This window comes from Lemur catta, chromosome 4 (genome assembly GCF_020740605.2).
Source record: "Lemur catta isolate mLemCat1 chromosome 4, mLemCat1.pri, whole genome shotgun sequence".
Taxonomy (NCBI): Eukaryota; Metazoa; Chordata; class Mammalia; order Primates; family Lemuridae; genus Lemur; species Lemur catta.
Window position 1 is genome coordinate 99,273,591 of NC_059131.1, and position 20,788 is coordinate 99,294,378.

Below are 20,788 nucleotides of genomic sequence, written 5' to 3' on the forward strand. Positions count from 1 at the left end.
TGGCGCGCCGGGGGGACCCGGACGCGGACGGCTCTGTGACGCGAGTAGTCTCCACTGCACCGTGCCCGAAGCGACCTGCCAGGGATTTTTCATTCTCGGTCTGTTGACTGGCTTCCCCGCTGCCTGAGCGGAGTCGGAGTTGAGACTGGCTTGTTGCTGGCCCCAGCGCCTCGTGCAGGAAGCGACTCACGTTTGCTCGGGCAAAGGTAGCGGGAGCAGAGGCTGGGTCTGGAGTGAGTGGCTGGAACGTGAATTGGACTCAACTCGAGTAGCAGCAAAGACGAGCGGGGCTGACAGAGGGGGAGGCTGCAGGCTCGTTGTTCCCCACAGCTTCCCAGCCCCACCGCCCGACTGCCGGAGCGGTTCTGGCCCCTTCGGACAGAGTGGGGAGCGGATCCCGGGATCCTCCGCCCGCTGCGGGGATGACTCTGGGTGGGGGTGGGGGGGCTGCCGAGCCCGCGGCGCGCAGTGTCCCGTGAACTGTGAGTACTGCGACTGAACGGCGGCCGGCAAGCGGGCGATTAGCACCCATTGCATGAATTATGAAACAATAACTTTCGGAAGAAGCAGCAGGAAAAAAAGAAGCATCTATCGCTGGTCCCCCCCCCACCACCTCCAGCCGAGTCCACCCGCTGCTCTTGCCCCCTCCCTCCCCTCCCTCTCCTTCCTTTCCCGGAGAGGGGACAGGACCGGGGGGAGGCAGGCGGCCAGCCCCGGAGGAGGGGGCGCCGGGGGGCTGCGGTTAGAAGGAGCAGTAGCAGCAGCAGCAGGAGAAGATGCTGAGGATGCGGACCACGGGATGGGCGCGCGGCTGGTGCTTGGGCTGCTGCCTCCTCCTGCCGCTCTCGCTCAGCCTGGCGGCCGCCAAGCAACTCCTCCGATACCGGCTGGCCGAGGAGGGCCCCGCCGACGTCCGCATCGGCAACGTCGCGTCAGACCTGGGCATCGTGACCGGCTCGGGGGAGGTGACTTTCAGCCTGGAGTCGGGCTCCGAGTACCTGAAGATCGACAACCTCACGGGCGAGCTGAGCACGAGCGAGCGGCGCATCGACCGCGAGAAGCTGCCCCAGTGTCAGATGATCTTCGACGAGAACGAGTGCTTCCTGGACTTTGAGGTGTCGGTGATCGGGCCCTCGCAGAGCTGGGTGGACCTGTTCGAGGGTCGGGTCATCGTGCTCGACATCAACGACAACACGCCCACCTTCCCGTCGCCCGTGCTCACGCTCACGGTGGAGGAGAACCGGCCGGTGGGCACGCTGTACCTGCTGCCCACTGCCACCGACCGGGACTTCGGCCGCAACGGCATCGAGCGCTACGAGCTGCTCCAGGAGCCCGGGGGCGGCGGCGGCGGCGAGGGCCGGCGCGCGGGGCCGGCCGACAGCGCCCCCTACCCCGGGGGCGGCGGGAACGGCGCGAGCGGCGGCGGCTCCGGGGGCTCCAAGCGGCGGCTGGACGCCCCGGAGGGCGGCGGCGGGACCGGCCCCGGCGGCCGCAGCAGCGTGTTCGAGCTGCAGGTGGCCGACACTCCAGACGGGGAGAAGCAGCCGCAGCTGATAGTGAAGGGGGCGTTGGACCGCGAGCAGCGCGACTCGTACGAGCTGACCCTGCGGGTGCGCGACGGCGGCGACCCCCCTCGCTCGTCGCAGGCCATCCTGCGGGTGCTCATCACCGACGTGAACGACAACAGCCCCCGCTTTGAGAAGAGCGTGTACGAGGCCGACCTGGCGGAGAACAGCGCCCCGGGGACCCCCATCCTGCAACTGCGCGCCGCCGACTTGGACGTGGGGGTCAACGGGCAGATCGAGTACGTGTTCGGGGCGGCCACCGAGTCCGTGAGGCGGCTGCTGCGCCTCGACGAGACGTCGGGCTGGCTCAGCGTCCTGCACCGCATCGACCGCGAGGAGGTAAACCAGCTGCGCTTCACGGTCATGGCTCGCGATCGCGGGCAGCCCCCCAAGACCGACAAGGCCACCGTGGTCCTCAACATCAAGGACGAGAACGACAACGTGCCGTCCATTGAAATCCGCAAGATCGGACGCATCCCTCTCAAGGACGGGGTGGCCAACGTGGCCGAGGACGTCCTGGTCGACACCCCCATCGCTCTGGTGCAGGTGTCGGACCGAGACCAGGGCGAGAACGGGGTGGTCACCTGCACCGTGGTGGGCGACGTGCCCTTCCAGCTCAAGCCGGCCAGCGACACGGAGGGCGACCAGAACAAGAAAAAGTACTTCCTGCACACCTCAGCCCCTCTGGACTATGAGGCCACTCGGGAGTTCAACGTGGTCATAGTGGCGGTGGACTCCGGCAGCCCCAGCCTCTCCAGCAACAACTCCCTGGTTGTCAAGGTGGGAGATACCAACGACAACCCGCCGGTGTTCGGCCAGTCGGTGGTGGAGGTTTACTTCCCCGAGAACAACATCCCGGGCGAGAGGGTGGCCACCGTGCTGGCGACAGACGCCGACAGCGGAAAGAACGCGGAGATTGCGTACTCCCTGGACCCGTCCGTGATGGGGATCTTTGCCATCGATCCCGATTCTGGGGACATCCTCGTCAATACGGTGTTGGACCGTGAGCAGACTGACAGGTATGAGTTTAAAGTTAACGCCAAAGACAAAGGCATCCCTGTGCTGCAGGGCAGCACCACGGTGATTGTGCAGGTGGCTGATAAGAATGACAATGACCCCAAGTTTATGCAGGATGTCTTTACCTTTTATGTGAAAGAAAACTTACAGCCCAACAGCCCTGTCGGGATGGTCACCGTGATGGATGCTGACAAAGGGCGGAATGCAGAGATGAGCCTGTACATAGAGGAGAACAGTAATATTTTTTCTATTGAAAATGACACGGGGACCATTTACTCCACGATGTCTTTTGACCGGGAACATCAGACCACATACACCTTCAGAGTCAAGGCTGTGGACGGGGGAGATCCTCCCAGATCCGCCACAGCCACAGTCTCTCTCTTTGTGATGGATGAAAATGACAATGCTCCCACCGTTACCCTTCCCAGAAACATTTCCTATACTTTACTGCCACCTTCAAGTAATGTCAGGACAGTTGTAGCTACAGTGTTGGCAACAGACAGTGACGATGGCATCAATGCAGACCTGAACTACAGCATTGTGGGAGGGAATCCCTTCAAACTGTTTGAGATTGATTCCACCAGTGGTGTGGTTTCCTTAGTGGGAAAACTCACCCAAAAGCATTATGGCTTGCATAGGTTGGTGGTGCAAGTGAATGACAGTGGGCAGCCTTCCCAGTCCACCACGGCTCTGGTGCATGTGTTTGTCAATGAAAGTGTTTCTAACGCAACTGTGATTGACTCCCAGATAGCCAGAAGTTTGCATACCCCACTCACCCAGGATATAGCTGGTGACCCAAGCTATGAAATTAGCAAACAGAGACTCAGTATTGTCATTGGGGTAGTTGCTGGCATTATGACAGTAATTCTAATCATCTTAATTGTAGTGATGGCAAGGTATTGCAGGTCCAAAAATAAAAATGGCTATGAAGCTGGCAAAAAAGATCACGAAGACTTTTTTACACCCCAACAGCATGACAAATCTAAAAAGCCTAAAAAGGACAAGAAAAACAAAAAATCTAAGCAGCCTCTCTACAGCAGCATTGTCACTGTAGAAGCTTCTAAACCAAATGGACAGAGGTATGATAGTGTCAATGAGAAGCTGTCAGACAGCCCAAGCATGGGGCGATACCGATCAGTTAATGGTGGGCCTGGCAGTCCTGACCTGGCGAGGCATTACAAATCTAGTTCCCCATTGCCTACTGTCCAGCTTCATCCCCAATCGCCAACTGCAGGAAAAAAACACCAGGCCGTACAAGATCTACCACCAGCCAACACATTTGTGGGAGCAGGAGACAACATTTCAATTGGCTCAGATCACTGCTCTGAGTACAGCTGTCAAACCAATAACAAGTACAGCAAACAGGTAAGATGTATCACAAATATATTTTAATATCCCAGAGAAAGCTAATGACTCTGAGACAGATCATCTTCTGTAAAGTTTTGTCTTTTCTTTTTTAAAGTTATTGTTTGAAATTTTAATAGCAAAGAATTAATGTTAATTCATACACCATTAATTTAACAGAGGCCATCTACAAGAGGTGTAGCACTGTATTTTGTAAGTCAGACCTAATGTTCACTAAACTACTAAAAGAAATATTCAAAGTGGGCAGGGTTTTGCACTTCTCTTTGCACTTGACAGCACTGTCTCATCCTATATTTTCTGTTTCCAGAATGAATATGTATATATTATTTGAATATTTACTTTTAACCTGAAATTATTTTCTTTTGGGGCAACTAAGTGTATAACTGCATCCAGAGAGGAAATTTCTAAAGTTGCTACTGGTGTCTATTTAAATTAGAAAACATTAAAGTTTTAGCTATGTTATACATAATGCAGGATTTTACAGATAAGTGGATGCTGATTCATGCAAATGTAGTGCCAAGTCTGAGATACTGAAATACTAACTAGTTAGACAAAAATGCTGGTTTAAAAATATTTACTGATATGCAAATCTCATGCAAAACTACATTTTCAATACTTTATAACAATAGATAAACCCTTAGGCTTCTTTGATGATATGCAATCAGCATTTACATTCTTCCTATTTGGTATTAAAACTTTACAAACAAAAATAAATTGCATGATCCATGTATCATTTAAGCCAAACAACACAAATGTTTGTGATTGACGTACTGTGTGCAATACTGTTTGTTATGCATTGTGATATACTGAGAATATAAAGGTTATGTGAAATATTTGACATAGTTGTTCCTTCGTGAACTGTGGAAACAGTAAATATGTATATATTTTTTTCCTTAGGGGAGCTTTGGAAATTACAAAATTTATTTTTGAAAATTTTGTTTGAGTGATATATAATCCTCAGAAAGTTTATTTTTTATACTCACCAAAGTTTGACACACAGCAAATAAAACCTTTTGGGAAGGGCTGTGGCCAGTAGTGCAGCAACCTCTGCTAATAAAACATCACGTATTTCTTATTGTCAAAACTCATCTCAAGAAACACATTTGTGACTGTCAAATAATATTATTTCTATTCACTATACTTTGCATGTGAAATATGGGATCTTAGAAGAATTGAGGTAAAGGAAAAACTTATTTTATAGCGTCATTAAGGATGTTATAGAAAAGAGATATTAATTCCTTATTGCTTTCATAATTATTAAAATTAGTTTCCTAAAGAAATATTTTCTATATATAGCATTTTAGTGTAGCTATTTGGATAAGCAGAAACAGACTTAATATGCTTTTATATCCAATAACAAAAGCAATACAAGAAAACACAGGTTTGTTTGAATTAATTACATTAAATGGCTTTTGAAAATGTCTTTTGATGCATGTAAGCTTGAATTCCTTATTTATTTTAAGCCAACATTTAATATAGTGGAGAGTTTTATATCTGCTATGTTATTGCTTTACCTGGAGTTAGAAGGAGATTTCTGTTTTGTTTTTGGTGCTTCTATCAGTTTTGTAAATAAGGAAGATTTCAGTTAAATTAATAGCACTTTTTAAACATTACTTATAAACACCCACAAATAAATTGACATCTGTAAAAATTTTCCTGGAAAATGGTAACATGTAATGCAAAAGAGTGTGATATTTTTGCAGAATATTTACTTCTCAGTTCTTATCCTAATAGTACTTTTGTCCTGTGGCTGAACGGTATTTGCATTTACAATTGTGTAATCTTATGCTTTTGAGTGGACATATCAAGTGGCAGATCTGTAGATATTTTATGCAAACACTACATATGTTCTCTGCTGTCACTTAAGCTTCATTTGGCTCATCAGATGGGGTTAGCTCTATATTCCTGAATATTTAAAACAGCTAATATCAAGACTGTTGGCATCCCGATTAAAAGGCAAAGTGATATGCTTATAAATAAACTAATGTACGGTGTTAGCCTCTTAACTGAGCAAAGAAGTTCACATACCAAAAGAGAAAACCCTCAAAGCAATTGGAATGAATTACACAGTTTGCCAAAGTGACTTAGAAAACTTGTATGTCATTAGGTATTCAAAAGATGTATAAAGTTTTAACCACAAATAAATAACTGACCTAAAATGAAATAAAGGCAAATGAAACACATTCTCCTTAATGTAATTAGTAATGGTAATTGATATGCTTCATCTCCTCAATATTGCTGTCAGGGGACAAGGGATCCATTTACAAAGTTACGTTCTGTTTTGACTTCTGACATAAACAGGATCCTTTTCATCCTGATTTTTCTTGGTACCATAAGTAGATAATCTTCTCTTTTCATTTTTTAAAAATATTACCTTTAATTTTTTCAGAACTGCCAAAATATATTTTCTTTGATTAAACCTGATGTTAAAAACAAAAAAAAAAGAGTAACACAGGGTTTCGTTATAATTTCTTTGACAAATGAATTTGTTTCAGGAAAAACTTGAGGGTTGTATTTTTTCAATCCCTTATGGTAGGGATTAATTAACAATCTGAGATTTCATTTGACATAAAGCCTTCATTTTATTTATACTTTTACTGAATTGTGTTATTATAGTTCTTTATTTGTAATCAAATGGAAATAATAGTATGCTTACCTTCGTAAGAATTATTCATTTTAAAGTGTTGCTGATAGGTCTTGTTAATGTTTACATTATGATAAGTTAAATAGCTTTGTAGAAATAAAAGTTTGTAAATAATACCCACCCTTCCCCCCTTCTTTTTGGTTTGTTTTCACAGGCTCTAGAGACATTCAAATCAAGTTTCTATCATTACTCTTTGGCAGATTTTAGATGTGTGTTGCAGAGTTGCTGGAATTATTTCTAAAATTCACACTTAGAGAAAGTGATGATGTAGAGCCCAGCTTTTCATAGTTTAGACCTTTGCAGTTCAAACAAAAACCTTTGCTTTCAACTAAATAATATGTTTAGTTGTGCAAAATGTGGATCACTGAGAGCATTGCTGAGATTAAGTATCCACCTTTCTATTTCTTTCTTCCTTTGCCTGGTAAACCTAGTCTTGGTGGTCGTTAAAGTTTTGTGACCTAGTAGTATGACTGTGCTTTTGACTTGTAATGTAAAGGCAAATGTATTCTATTTTTCTATTCATATTTTTAAGTCTCCGGTGTTTTACTATGTGCTAAATATTTTAAAATCTTCTTTAAAAATGATATAATCCCCCGAAAGATTAACAGAGAGTATAAAAGTCCGGTTACCATTTTGCTTGTTATTCTCAAGTCCTGTCAAGCTTATCCTGGACGTGCTCTTATTTAGATAATGCACTTGCAAGTAAAAATTTTATTGTATTTAGTAAATGGAAATTAAGGTAATTTATTTTTGGCAAGAATTTAGCTTGAATAAACATTCATTTTACAATCCATTTGTAGCTGATCCTGAAATACTCAAGAAAAAATTTATATTAACGTCAATGACAGTTTCAGAATTAGTCTGAATAATATTCTCTTTAATTGATGAAATTATGTTCAATATATTCATTGTATACTTAGTGAAAAAATATGGCAGGACTTATTTTTTTAAACTACTTTGATTTTGGAAGGAAATGAATGACTTGCCATGGTCTATTAGTGTTCTAAGCATTAAGTAAACTAAGTATCAATTTATTTGTGTGTGTATGTACATATATGTAAACACCATGTATGTTTTAGTGGAAATGCATCTGCATAGTGATGCCAGCCATAGCTTCCGGTTCTCATTCTAGAAGCATAATCTCTATAGTATGGTTCTCCTTTTTATAACCAACCATATTTTCACGAGGCACGCTGAATCTGCATATGGTGAGATTTCTGTTACATTTGGCCTGATATAATAAGCAAGAGACTAATAACTGATCGAAGTTAGCCTATGTCTTTAGTCAGCATGTATCTACTAAAGCAACATTACATGGATCTCTGGATAGCTATGAAATAAGAAAAAGGTCATTCACTGATTAGATCTATAAATGTATATGGAAGTCCACATATAACTATTTAAACCTTATCCAAAACTAATCCTAAATCAATTGATGACTTAGATATGAGACCACAAAGTCAATTTAAAGAAATTAAGTTAATCATATTGTGAGATAAACATTGCAAAATCATTCTTTCTTGTTTTCTTTCTCTCCTTGAGTAATTACATATCTCATATGTGGAAAAGTATGAACATGATTTATATCACAAATTCTATTTACACACACGGAAGCACACACATATTCCTGTATACCAATTATGGTGGCATTAGTCTTTTATTTCATCATGATATTCATAGATTGATGTGTGGAAAATACCTGAACTTAATAATGCCCAAATCTGATACAAATATACTATAATAAACTGCTTAATGACCATGCCTAAAATCACTAAAGTCATCACAATTTAGAATTAAAAGGTATCAACAAGAAGTCCCCTCATTTTATAGGAGACTGAAGCCCAACCTGAAAAAATAATTTAATTGGGATCACAGAATTCTTAGGGATATGATGTGCACTAGAGTCCAAATCATGGAATGCAGAGTCCAGTATTTTTTTCTGTTTAATTTTATCATACTACCTTTAGGGAAGAAACTAAATTTCTGTAACTTTCGTCGTATGTATTTCAATTGCAACCGAGATATGTTGAGCTTTCTTTATGTATTTATAACTATATATTTAGCTATGAAGATTGACATTTTAACAATAGAATATAATTCTGCTTTAGGCTCCTATTCTTATGTGTAGTATTATATGGGAAATTATAATTCAAAATTTAGAGATTTTTAAAAATAAGTTAATAATTCTCTCTTCCATGTAAAATTGCAATTGATGGCATACATTAAAGCAACTTAACATGGTTGAGAACATGTATTCAACAAGTTAGTTGACAGGCTTTTTAATTTTAGCAGAATAATGCTAACAGGCATAAATTCCTACCTTGTACTAGGATATTCTCAATAAAAATGTATTCTAAGAGAAAAGAATAAAATACTCTATATGTTCTATATGAAACTTTCTATGCATTCTAATTGGGATAATCTTTTACTTTTCCCATCAATATTGATAATTCCTTTTGGCTTCTGAGCTTGTTTGCATTTTGCCATCTTTGCGTATGCATTTACTTTAGTGGCATCGTTAACACACAATCGTGAACTAATTTTTCCTCTTAATTTGCTTTCTAGCAAATTTTTAGAAGAATATGACATTTTATTATTTTTCAGTTGAATTGCTTCATTGTTAGGCAGTTAATTAATCAAGTGAATTAGATTCTAAGTGTACATAGTGATAAAGTATAAATTATTGAATTTATTGATTTCAAAAATAAAATTAGAGCTAAATGTAGTGTGACAAAGCCATTCTTTCACCAACGCCATCACCATCTTTGGTATTAGCCATTTAACATCATTTCTTTCCTGGCAGGGAGTGGCGGTGGAAGTTATGTAGGAAATTTAGCATAATAATTGTTTATAGTATTTATGTTAAAAGTCTATGTGACAAATTTCTATACTATGACAAGGTTTTCCATTCACTTATTTACTATGACTAGAAATAGTAAGATCTGTTCACATATACCTAGAGTAAGCTTTGCTTTCCTTTCTTATTTTTTAAAAAAGCCCTTAGAATCTTTTCTAAAGCAGGGAGTCTGTTGCGGTACATTACTCAGTGCTTTATTTAGCATTAGTGCTGTGGGAGAAATCACATTCCAAGAAGAATTGAGCTGAAACCACTAAAACTAATCTTAATTATCACTTCTGGTGAATTAATGTTTTAAAGGCGGAATAAAGGTTTATTTTCAGGAATTTAGTGATGTTTGTATTGAACTCTAATGCTGTGTACAAACAAAAAAACTATTAAAGCTTCCAAGTAGGATGCCTCTGACAAGTTAACTTTTCCCCTAAGCATATTATTATTTACAAATCCATAATTTGCAAATAAAATTTTTCTCTGCTCCCAAACCTCTACTATAACATTCCAGTTGGGCATAAGGCACTGGGGAAAATTTCTTTCCTGCATTTTTTTTACCTGCATAAATCTTTATTTTCCTTTTTTCAGATGCGTCTACATCCATACATTACTGTGTTTGGCTGAATTCCACTCTAATATGATGCTCCATTATACACCACACTGTGATGACCTTGCTACTCCGAAACCTGCTGGAGCCTGCCCTTGGCCGTGGGGTGTCAGCCAATCACTGCTTGTTCCACCTGTTGTACATTTTATTTTTGAGTTTTTTCTTTCTCATTTAAGGAAAAATAGTAAGAAAATAAATAAATTTATAAAAGAAACAGTATTAATATAGAAATGTGCTACTAATGGATGTCTAGGTCACCAGGAGTTTCATTCTCAAAGAAGTGGTTAGAACCTCTTAGACTTAATAGTAAAGTCTTTTTAAAAAATCCAAGAGCATATTTGAATAATAATTTTGAGACTTTGGATTGTGCAAACAAAGGGAAATTAATTCTATTACACCTTCGTCTATAATACATTAAATACTGACTTTGAATAAAAGCCTAAATTGATCAATAACTTTTATGTGTCATGTAATCACAGCTTCTTCCAGGCCAGATAGTTCTGCTAGATTAAAGGGTAGTGTCTTTGCTCATTCTGTGTGTGTGCCTTTAAATGCCATTGTGCCTATTTGTGTTTATTTCCATACATATATATGCAAGGACTTTAAGCAATATTTCTGAAAACATTGCCTATGAAACAGATTTGAAAGATTAATTTTATATCTACCACAGGTACTGCAATGGATTGATTTTTCTTTAATTTTGAAATACGGACCAAAGTATCTCAAATTTTCAAGTTTTCAAGTTTTTTGGTCAAATTCCTTAAGAAAATTTAGAACTTTTAGTTAGATTTACCAAAGTCATTGTAGTCGTATTCAGAAGGAATATGTGGCTTCCTGTTTTTGTGGGCTACATATATTGGAAGGCTTTTTCATTTGATGTCAGATAGCATAAAGGCAAGCAGCTTCTAACAAGTCAGTTTGTTACGTATTATTGAGAGAGTGAGTGACTAAATTTTAGTTGTAGAAGTGATACTATTGGCAAGTCAGGGAATCCTTTGGATGGCCCTTCTACCTCTGTATGTTTGTATATTTATGTCTCCATTTGTTATGTTGTATGTGTTTATGTGCCAAAAAATGTGTTTCATATGTAAAGTTTGATAATTTTATAATACATTTACCACACTGTCTCCCCTACTAAAATTTCCACAAGTTTTGAAACCAAAAATGCCAAATTCTCAAGATTTTTTTGATGAATTATTGTCAATATAATAACACTTTAAGAAATATAAATAAATCCTGGATGGAGATTAAAGTGTGAAGTGATAGGAAATGTATTGTAATCCATGTAAATCCTTCATGTCTCCTTGAGGATTTTTTTTTCTATTAGCTGTTTAATCTTGCAAAAGGGAAATTTTCAGAAATATTCTTGAGACTGCAGTGAAATTTCTAAATAAAATTTAATTATCCTTAACCTCTCGTTTTGTGTGGGGCACAGGGGCCAGAGTAGGAAGCTGGTGAAAAGAACCGTTGCCACTTTCTGCTTCTTGGAAATGTTTGTTTCCTCATCCCAAGTAGTAAACTTTTGTAAGATATACTTAAAATATGAATCTTGCAACAAATCACATCAACTCAAAAACAAATTACAGAAAAAAATCCATAATTTTGAGTTAGTGTAACGTGTAATTGAATAGAAGTGATATTTATGAATACGTTTACAAAGAAGAACATTCTAAGGCAGCATTTTCCAAACTTGAGTTGCAGCACACTCTTGGGGCATGAATCAATTTATTGGGTCTCTTCCACAATTAGAAAGATATGAAATAAAATAGAAAAATTCAGGGTACATTACCCATAGTAAGAGAAAATACTGTCTTGTGCAATTTCTGTTTCAGTTGTGTTTGTGTGCGTGTGAATGTCTCTGTTCTTGGTTGCTGTGTAAAAAATGTCTTATTGTTGAAGCAGGCAAGAAGGTGTGAGAACCACGCAGGGGTGGGGAACCTGCAGCCTTCTGATTTTGGGATTGTTCCTTTTTAAGCACCAAAGGAGGCAAGAAAAGCTTCATCGTTCTCTGCTGCACCCCTTTTAATAAAAGGATTTGTTCTGCAAAATTTGAATTCAGTTAAAAGGCCACACTTAAGGACCTAGAAGGCCACATTTTGCCTTAAGGCTGCAGGTTCCTCTCCCCTGCTTGGGGTGGGAAGTTATGGCTATTTACTATTATGATTAGAAAAAGATAATAAGTCAAAGAAAAAGAATTACTAATATTCCCAAGGATTTTAGTGTACCATTAAGCTGAATCAGAATGATCAACAGCCTACTTACTATAGCAGCATTTATCAACAGCAAAAAGCTTTTGAGAAGTCTGTTATCATTCCCCTACTATTCTTGTTATTCAAAAAAAAAAAAAAAAAATCTTTGAACATGTGTCCTTGGTTCACTGACCAGGCACAGACTCTTCCACCCCGACCCCCTGCTTTCAATTGTTATCAACCTCAAGTCTCTTGATGATTCTCGCTTGTGATTAAGGAACTTACCATTTAGGGAGGTGCCTGTGGACAGATGGAAAAAGACTCAGGAAAAAACCACACATTGCCCTATGTATTTAAGTGTTTGAATATTTTATTTTAAAGTACAAGATGGTAACTAATTCTCCATCACAAAACAAAGGAGGAATATGAGAATGCTAGAGAATTATTTATTTAGAACCATTCATCTTTTAGATAACTTTTTTTCTTTTAATGCATATAATATCAGTACTGGTCCTGGTTATGCAAAGAATACGATAGAGTCCTTGCCCTCGTAGAATTAATATAGTATAAAGATTACAGAGCAGAAAAATGATAGCTTATTTTATTTAGAAGCTTTATTTTTTTCAGTTCTGATGTTTTACTATGTTGCTCAGGCTGGACTTGAACTCCTGGCCTCAGCTTCCCAAGTAGCTGAGGGAGCAGGAATATGTGGGGTGGAAAAGTGGCAGTTTATATTTGCTTCATGACTCTTAAATTTCAAAGCATCAAATGCATGTTTGCTCATTTGCTTCTCAGAACAAACTGTGAGGAAGAACATCATTATTATTTCTGAGGTAAGGATACTGAAGTAATGAATAAGTTTCTTTCACGACTCTGACGAAATTAACTTAAGAACTTTATAAAGTCTACGAAAAAAATATTCAGTCAGAATAAAGAGTACTGAAGCATTGGAGGGAAGTTGTAAAATTTGTGTTTTTTAAATACAGTATATTTTCAGACTTCTCTGGGCAAAATCTTCCCAAAAGAATTCCTTAGAACAGGCCCAATTTTTCAAACTTTTGGCAGTCACAAACTGCACTTCATACAATCAAATATATATATATATATGCACTTACAGGTATAATTTGGACATCTAATTAACTGACTGATATATAAACCACAGCATTATATGTGATTAAAAAACAAAACTCTCAAGAATTTGGCAAATCACTTTAATCCTAACTTTATTTTTTTAGGTTACCTTCAGAACACCTACCAAAGCCCTTAGAAAGCAATTCCGGAGTTTGAAATATCTCTCTGGGAATAATTTTCTCTCTGTAACTTTGCAAAACACTTGTCTTTGATGTGTGTGATTTTTTTAATCCATTCATCTTATAAAGAATGTATTGATTTGCTCTATCTTTAGTACACAGTGGAAGGCTTGGTGGTGGAAGTAAAACAATGACTAGAACAAGTTACCTTCATAGATAGGATGATGCAAAAGTGACACACGTAAGGCAGTGGAAATGTGAAGCTCAGAGGGACTGCCCCAGTATTCCCAGGGCCTGGTAGAGGGCCCCTGGCATGTAGGAGACACTTACAAATATTTGTTGAACAAATTAACAAAGAGTCTGGGCTTTGGTGCTAGGTGACCTCTAGGTCCATTTACATTGGCTCACTGGAATATGGTGTGACCATTTTGATCTCTGGCTTTGAGAGCCTCCTAATTATTTTCTTTCCCTGCTGGGTGGGTGTGTCTGTGATGAAAGGCGACCTGCAGTGTCTACGGGAGTCCCTGCCTTCCCCTGTGATATATGACCCTTGTTTCAGGAGCCAGTAAGGAATTCTTGGATTTCCCCATTTTCCTTCTTTTCCTTGGTGTTATAAACACCAAACCCTTAAAAGAGATAATCTAAAGCAAATGTTTAAGACAGGTAAGAGAAGCACTGGTCATACAGTGGACTTCTGATACTTTGAGGGCTGTGAAGAACCATGCAAACTCACAGATGTATAGTGTTTTCCTGGAGATCTTTATCTGGAGGAAAAACAGATCCATGTGCATGAATCTCTCTATTCGCTAGTTTATATATTTCTGCAGGGATTATTCTTTCACGGTGCCAACCCATGCTCACTGATAAAGTTTCCCTTTTTATTCAGCCCCATGGGAAGCAGTCCTGTTTAAAGGAGAGACCCTGCACATCTTGGTTAACTAAGCAAAGAGGTCTAGAAGAGGGAATAGGCTCTTTCTTGAAAGCTATGGTCAATGAGGTGGGAGCAGACAAATGCCTTGCCACTCAAAGTCACTCTGAAGGAGAATGTTCTAAGGACTCCTCTTTTAAAATGTAAATGACTGTAAATGACCTCTGAAGGAGTTTGGTTTTGCCTTTAGCTCACCAGGGTGTAAATTGCTTTAAGTAGATAACTAGGTCAGCACTTCACAAAGATCAATAGTCCTTAAGAAATGAGAATTTTGGTTAGGGCCTTGAGGAAGGATGGGCAGCCTTCACTAGCTTAGAAGCCTGAGAATTCTGTTAAGGCACTGAGTGGAATTCCAGTGAGGAGTTGGGAAGGCAGAATGAGATTATATCAGAAAAGGAGGTCCGCCTTCTCCCTAATGTTGCTAGAATATTATTATTAATAATAAAAATAAGTTGCCACTTATTGATACATAATTGTCATGTAGTGGCTTTTTATCCTAACTTTAACTTGAGGAAGCTTAAAGAGGATAGTAGGGGCGTATTTTTCACTGTTGGAAGAAACTTCAAAAAAATAGAAACGTTACAAATCTGTGAAAGGTTTAGGGCAGACCAAATGTAAGAGGCTCCCCTGCCCCATTCTGGTTAGGTGGACTAGATATTTTAAGATTTTGAAAGATAATAGGTTTCATGTAGTTAGCTGTGATTATTTAGTAAAACAATAAAGATTAAAAGAAATTTAAACTATGTTTAATAAAAATTATTGTCTGCCGGGAGCTGTGTCTCACACCTGTAATCCCAGCCACTCAGGAGGCTGAGGTGGGAGGATCACTTGAGCTCAGGAGTTCGAGGTTGCAGTGAGCTATGATTGTGCCACTGCACTCCAGCCTGGGTGACAGAATGAGATTTTGTCTCTAAAAAAAATTATTGGGGTTATTTTATAATGTGGTGCTAGCCTATGTTAACCAAGTGTCATAGATTTGTGATTTTTGTAGTGCATAAATATCATTTTAAATGCAGATTGACTTGCCTCATTATCAGAAATGCGGCTCTAGTAGGTCTGAACTATAGCCTAGAAACCTGCATTTTTAACACTTTCCCTTTTCTCAATTCTGATTGCAAGTTGTAGGCCAGGCTACAAGAATTCTGGTTAGAGGCCCTGAGATTCCTAACTTCTGCTTACTGGTTCACTCCTTGAAGATCTCTGAAAATATAGAAAACTGGAGCCGGATGAGGCAATCTGGAAATCTGCCTTCTAGCACCCCCTTTGTCACTGATTGGCCAGTGTGCCCTTGTCTGAGCCCTTTCAAGTCCTGAGGCCTCTGGAAACCCCTCTCCTGTCATTCGAGATGATAACCCCCGATCTGATTACATGACAGGGTGTATGGGAGTCACATAAAAAATTTGGGACTTTTTGAAGCACTATAGCAACTGAAGGTAATATTTCTATTTCTAATTATCCATGAATGTCTCTCAACCCTTTTAAAGGTTTATTTATACTTTTGGGACATTTTCACTGTCTTTTATTTAAAAGATTTTAAGAATTTTGTCCTAACCACCTGTTTGAAGCTATAGTAGTCTCTGCCATCCTGATCATTGTCTTCAGGTCTCCGCTGTCCTGGATCAAGGTGCGGGAACTATGTGGGGCCCTCCCCATGCACCAGCAGACGCTGGGTATTGTCAGAAAGACTTTCAGTGCCTCTGACATCTCTGGGGGACAGAAAGAGAGGTAATAGCTTGCTGCAGTAAGGCACATAGTTTAGTTAAGGCACACAGCAGTTTGATAGCAATGTTATCACTTTTTGAAATTAAAAAAGAATCACTTTTTAATTAAAAAAATGTATTGAGGTGAAATTTATAAAATGCAAAATTAACCATTTTAATGTGAACAAATACTAGATTTTTAAATGTAAAATTTCAAAGATACAGGAAAGAATAGAAAATAATATCATAAATACTGTCACACCCATCACCAGATTCAGTATCATGTTAGCACTTTGCCTTATTTATTTGAGGACTGTTTATCATGTCTATGAATGTCTTCACACTTTTGCTACAATACGTATATATCTGGAAACAATATATAGAATTATTTGACGTTTTTATATTTTATATGTATAAAATGGTTTCATATCAAATTATGTTTCTAACATGCTTTTAAAAAATTCCATCACTTTTTAACATTTTTTCTTTCAGTATGAAATCTTTCCCGGGAGCCTCTTTCAATCCTCATGCCCAGCATCTAACAGTAACAGCTGTCATTTATTGAGCTATTATTCTGTGCCAATCACTGTGCCGGGGGGTCTACTTCATTATATCAGTCACTCCTGCAACAAGTTTAGGAGGCAGGTGCAATTAGCGTCTCCATATGATCCACAGAACTGGGGACAAACAAACCAGAACTCTCTCCAAATTTCACCCCCTCTACAACAAGGCTCCCTGAGCTAGCTGCAGCCAACTCCTCTCCGAAATACTTGTCTCTCCAAAATACTTGCGTTTCCATATCTGAGAATTTTCATTGTCATAGTAGATATTAATTTACATGTTTACCTATTTAAGCTTTTGTATGCATTTTGTCCTAGTTCATAATACCTGCTATATATTCTAAGCAGGTTCAGTGGCGAGTATTGCTGTATTGCTGGACTCAGGCTGCCATAACAAAGTAGCATAGACTGGGTGGCTTACACAACACAGGTCAATTTTCTCTCAGTTTTGGAGGCTGGAAGTCCCAGATCAAGGTACTGGCAAATTTGATTTCTTGTGAGGCTCTCTCTCTTCCTGGCTCGTAGGTAGCCGCCTTCTCTCTGTGTCCCCATACGACCTTTCCTCTGTGTGTGAGCCAAGACGGAGCTCTGGTGTCCTTTCCTCTTCTTATAAGAACACCAGTCCTATCAGATTAGGGCCCTAACCTTATGACTTCATTTAACCTTAATTTCCTCCGTAAAGGCCCTGTCTCAGATACAATCACACTGGGAATTAAAGCTTCAACATACGAAGTTAGGACATCACGATTCATTCAGTCCATAACAGAGTATGTTCTTGGTCTGAGCAAGAACACATTGGACTGGTCCATCATTTCTTCACCAGCTTGTCATTCATTACACAGTCTGTACCTTGGTGGGAAGGTAGACTTTTTATTTTAAAGGAAATTTTCCTTCTCCTCATGAGCTCCAAAATGCAGTGTTCTAGCTGAGTTCTTATGATTGATGAAAAACTGGTAAAATTGCTATAGCTTCTGTGAAAATTACGTGAATTTATAATATCTATGTATGTGCATAAAATTTAAAATACATTGTTTAGCTTACTAAGCGTTCATGCACATTATTGAATGTTTTCTGCAATATTCAGCTTTGACAGAGATTTCTGATATTAAATGACATCTTAGTTATTTTGATTTTGCCATCCAATAAGTGCATGGAGGTATGTTAATGTAAAATAAATATTTACATAAAAAGTCCAAAAATTGTTCCACAAATGTAAGAGTTCTTTTTTAAATGACAATATTAATATTTAGTCTTAAATTTCTAGTGCATCCTCAGCACTAAAATCCAAATGAAAAGTGATAGGAGTTAAGTGGGGAGGGAGTTGGCTGAAACAGAAATGTAGACTTAATAATTCCTCTTATGAAGAGACAGTCTCAGTGGATTTTCACACATGGTGGCATAATTGGTCTGACAGAGATCCAGTGGGTCTGGTTTCTCAGGGCATGTGGAACCTGCCAGGCATGTAAACTAGGCTGGGCCCACATCCTGAGTGACTCTTCACTAACTGTTATTATTAATATATGTGTATGCAATAAACTGTTCATCATGAGACCAATCCATGGACAAACAGAGGACTAGGATTTTCCCCCCATTGTGCCTTTAAATTTTCCCAGTAAAATTAAAAATACATATGATAAAATAAATAATGACTAGCCTGGAACTCTTTTTGTGTCCAGTGTGATGTATGAAGTGATGACTTTGTGACACTAATGCAGGATAAACTCATCCAAGTCTCCGTTTTGTTCTTTGGTCAGCATTTCTAGGCAACAAAACACAACAGAGTAGACTTTTCTTAAAAAGTACCTTTCTAAGCTTCCAGAGCTAACTTTATATTTGACCCTCTTCCTTTAAAATTGGAAACTTTTAACAGTTTTCTTGTTCAGGAAATGACAGTAATTGTAGCATAAATAAAGTTTTTTTTGTTTTTTTTTTAAAGAATTGCATCTAAATCTGCCTTTCAGTGTATGTTTAACTGTTGAACACAAGGATCAATTTTAGTTACAGAGATGGCATTTCTATAGGATATTAGGAACAATAATGCCTGTTTTTTTCCAAAACAATGAATGCGTTTACTGTTAGGTCAGGAACATTAATATTTACTTTGTTACTAAACTTTCTGCCTTTCTCTTTAATGCTTTGCCTGTAATAAGAAATGTATGAGTGTGTACGTGTCTGTATGTACAGTGTACATATATGTAGGCATATATACATATACATACATAATATACACAGAATCAATCAGAGGTAACATTTCAGAGAGCAAATACTTAATGAGTGACTACTAATAATAGATGCTAATTATGTTTACGGTACTGTTCTATTTACTGTAGAAACAGCAATAACAGAAACAGACAAAAATTTCTTCCCCCATGGATGGATTTTCAGTTTTAGTGGGATAATATATAAACAATAATAGCTAAAATTATATTGTACACTATATTTTAGGCACTGATCAACATATTTGACATACATTAACTCATTAAATAGGTATAACAACCAATCAAGTAGCACCTATAATTATCTTCATTTTGTAGGTGTGGAAAGTGATGCACAGTGGAGTTAAGAAGTAACTTGTTCGTGGCCACACAATTTGTACACTGGTGGAGCTGAGATGCAAGTGCAGACAGTCCGAAGGCAGAGCCCACACTCTCAACCACCGTGCATATGTGCAGTACAGGGGACATGTCTATTTTATGGCCAACTAGTTATGAGAATGAAATTGATTTCACTTGCTTCTCTTAAAGGCTTCAGTGATATTTCTACGTTCCTATTTTAATACTTTGTACTAGGTTCTTGAAATTAGGTCACTCAGTCCAATTTTTTAAAATATTTAAGTGCCACTTAAAACCTTAATCAGAGTACAAATCAAAAGATGCAAAAGTAGATATTAGACTAGTCTCACTGTGTGCTTCTCAGAAACATTTCATAAAATATATGTTTTGTTATTTTACTTTAATAGTCTTCATTTCATTCATTATTCATATAGTTTGTTGTGTACATCATTAGTGCAAATACAAAAACCAAATTTATTATTTTTATGAATTGCCATTTGATTCAGTATAGGAAGATGCTGTTTTGAGGAGTAAAATTTCACCTAAATTTTTTTTAAGAAGTACAATTTGTTTACCTTTTACAAAAAAGAAAAGAGATGTTTTTCTTTTGAGCTTTTTAAATATTCGCAATGTTTGAAAGAAAATAAAATGAAAGTGAATTATTTATAAAATATTTTCATAATTTATCCTGGTTTTCCTTAAGTTAGGTGTTCATTATCAAATATTCAGTTAAATATGACCTATATTATTTAACAGTTCTTCTTTTAAAATATATCATCATACTATTTGTATTAAAAATTTATATAAATGTCATTATTAAGCACATTTTCAATCAGCTCAGATGCAGATAAGTAGTACCAAAGCCCATCTAAAGTTGATTCTTTATGAAAATAATGGTGTCCTAGTATTTTGCTGTGACAGTATCTTCTTAACACTGTCAATGACACTTTTCATTGTAAGATACTTTTTCAACTGAATGTTTCAAAATATGTATCTTTGTCATATAATTCTGGGTTCTGTTATATAACTTATCTGTAAACATGTAATCTGAATTGATCTGGTATTTTTGGAATAATACAACATTTTTAAGCTTCAAAACCAGTGAATTGATTTTGAAAAACTTTGCAGAATCTTTCTGAGGCTATGGTTTCCTCAGTGCACTTTAGAATTTATAGAAATCTGTTTCACCAACAATAGCTGTTCAAGTATTGTCACCATTGCAGTTATTTTCTACTAATGGAAATAAAGTATGATAAGATGATAAGGAATCCAGCCAGTCTCCTCCAGGCCTCACTTGAATTTTTGCAGAGCCCAACAGAACACCTCCTTATTATTCTCTTAAAACTTTAACTCCCATTTGGAAACAACCAACTTAAAGGCAAAGAGCATTGGAAGTTAAACAGTGTTTGTTATTGACTTACTAACTCTGGATATCATAAATATGTTCTGCAATTACTAGATCAGTAGAACAGAAACAAATTAGAGGCTGGAACAATGTGGCTTGAGTTGGAAAGCTTTTGCAAATTTTGTGTCTGAAAGTGCACAATTACTTATAAATCCATA

The 20,788-nt window shown here is 38.6% G+C and overlaps 1 protein-coding gene across 6 annotated transcripts in view; it reads left to right on the forward strand.

Annotated features, from left to right (window-relative positions):
* The first annotated feature begins 573 nt into the window (after positions 1-573).
* PCDH7 (protocadherin 7) overlaps positions 574-20,788 on the forward strand; it is a 391,875-nt gene continuing 371,660 nt past the window's right edge. For 5 of the 6 annotated variants that reach the window (XM_045550486.1, XM_045550488.1, XM_045550489.1 and 2 more), the window contains exon 1: positions 574-3,947. In XM_045550486.1, the coding sequence (XP_045406442.1) occupies positions 777-3,947 (3,171 nt within the window). In that variant the 5' untranslated portion in view covers positions 574-776. Of the gene's footprint in view, positions 3,948-10,027; positions 10,743-20,788 lie in introns of those variants that run through there. The other variant, XM_045550492.1, reaches the window with a different exon arrangement.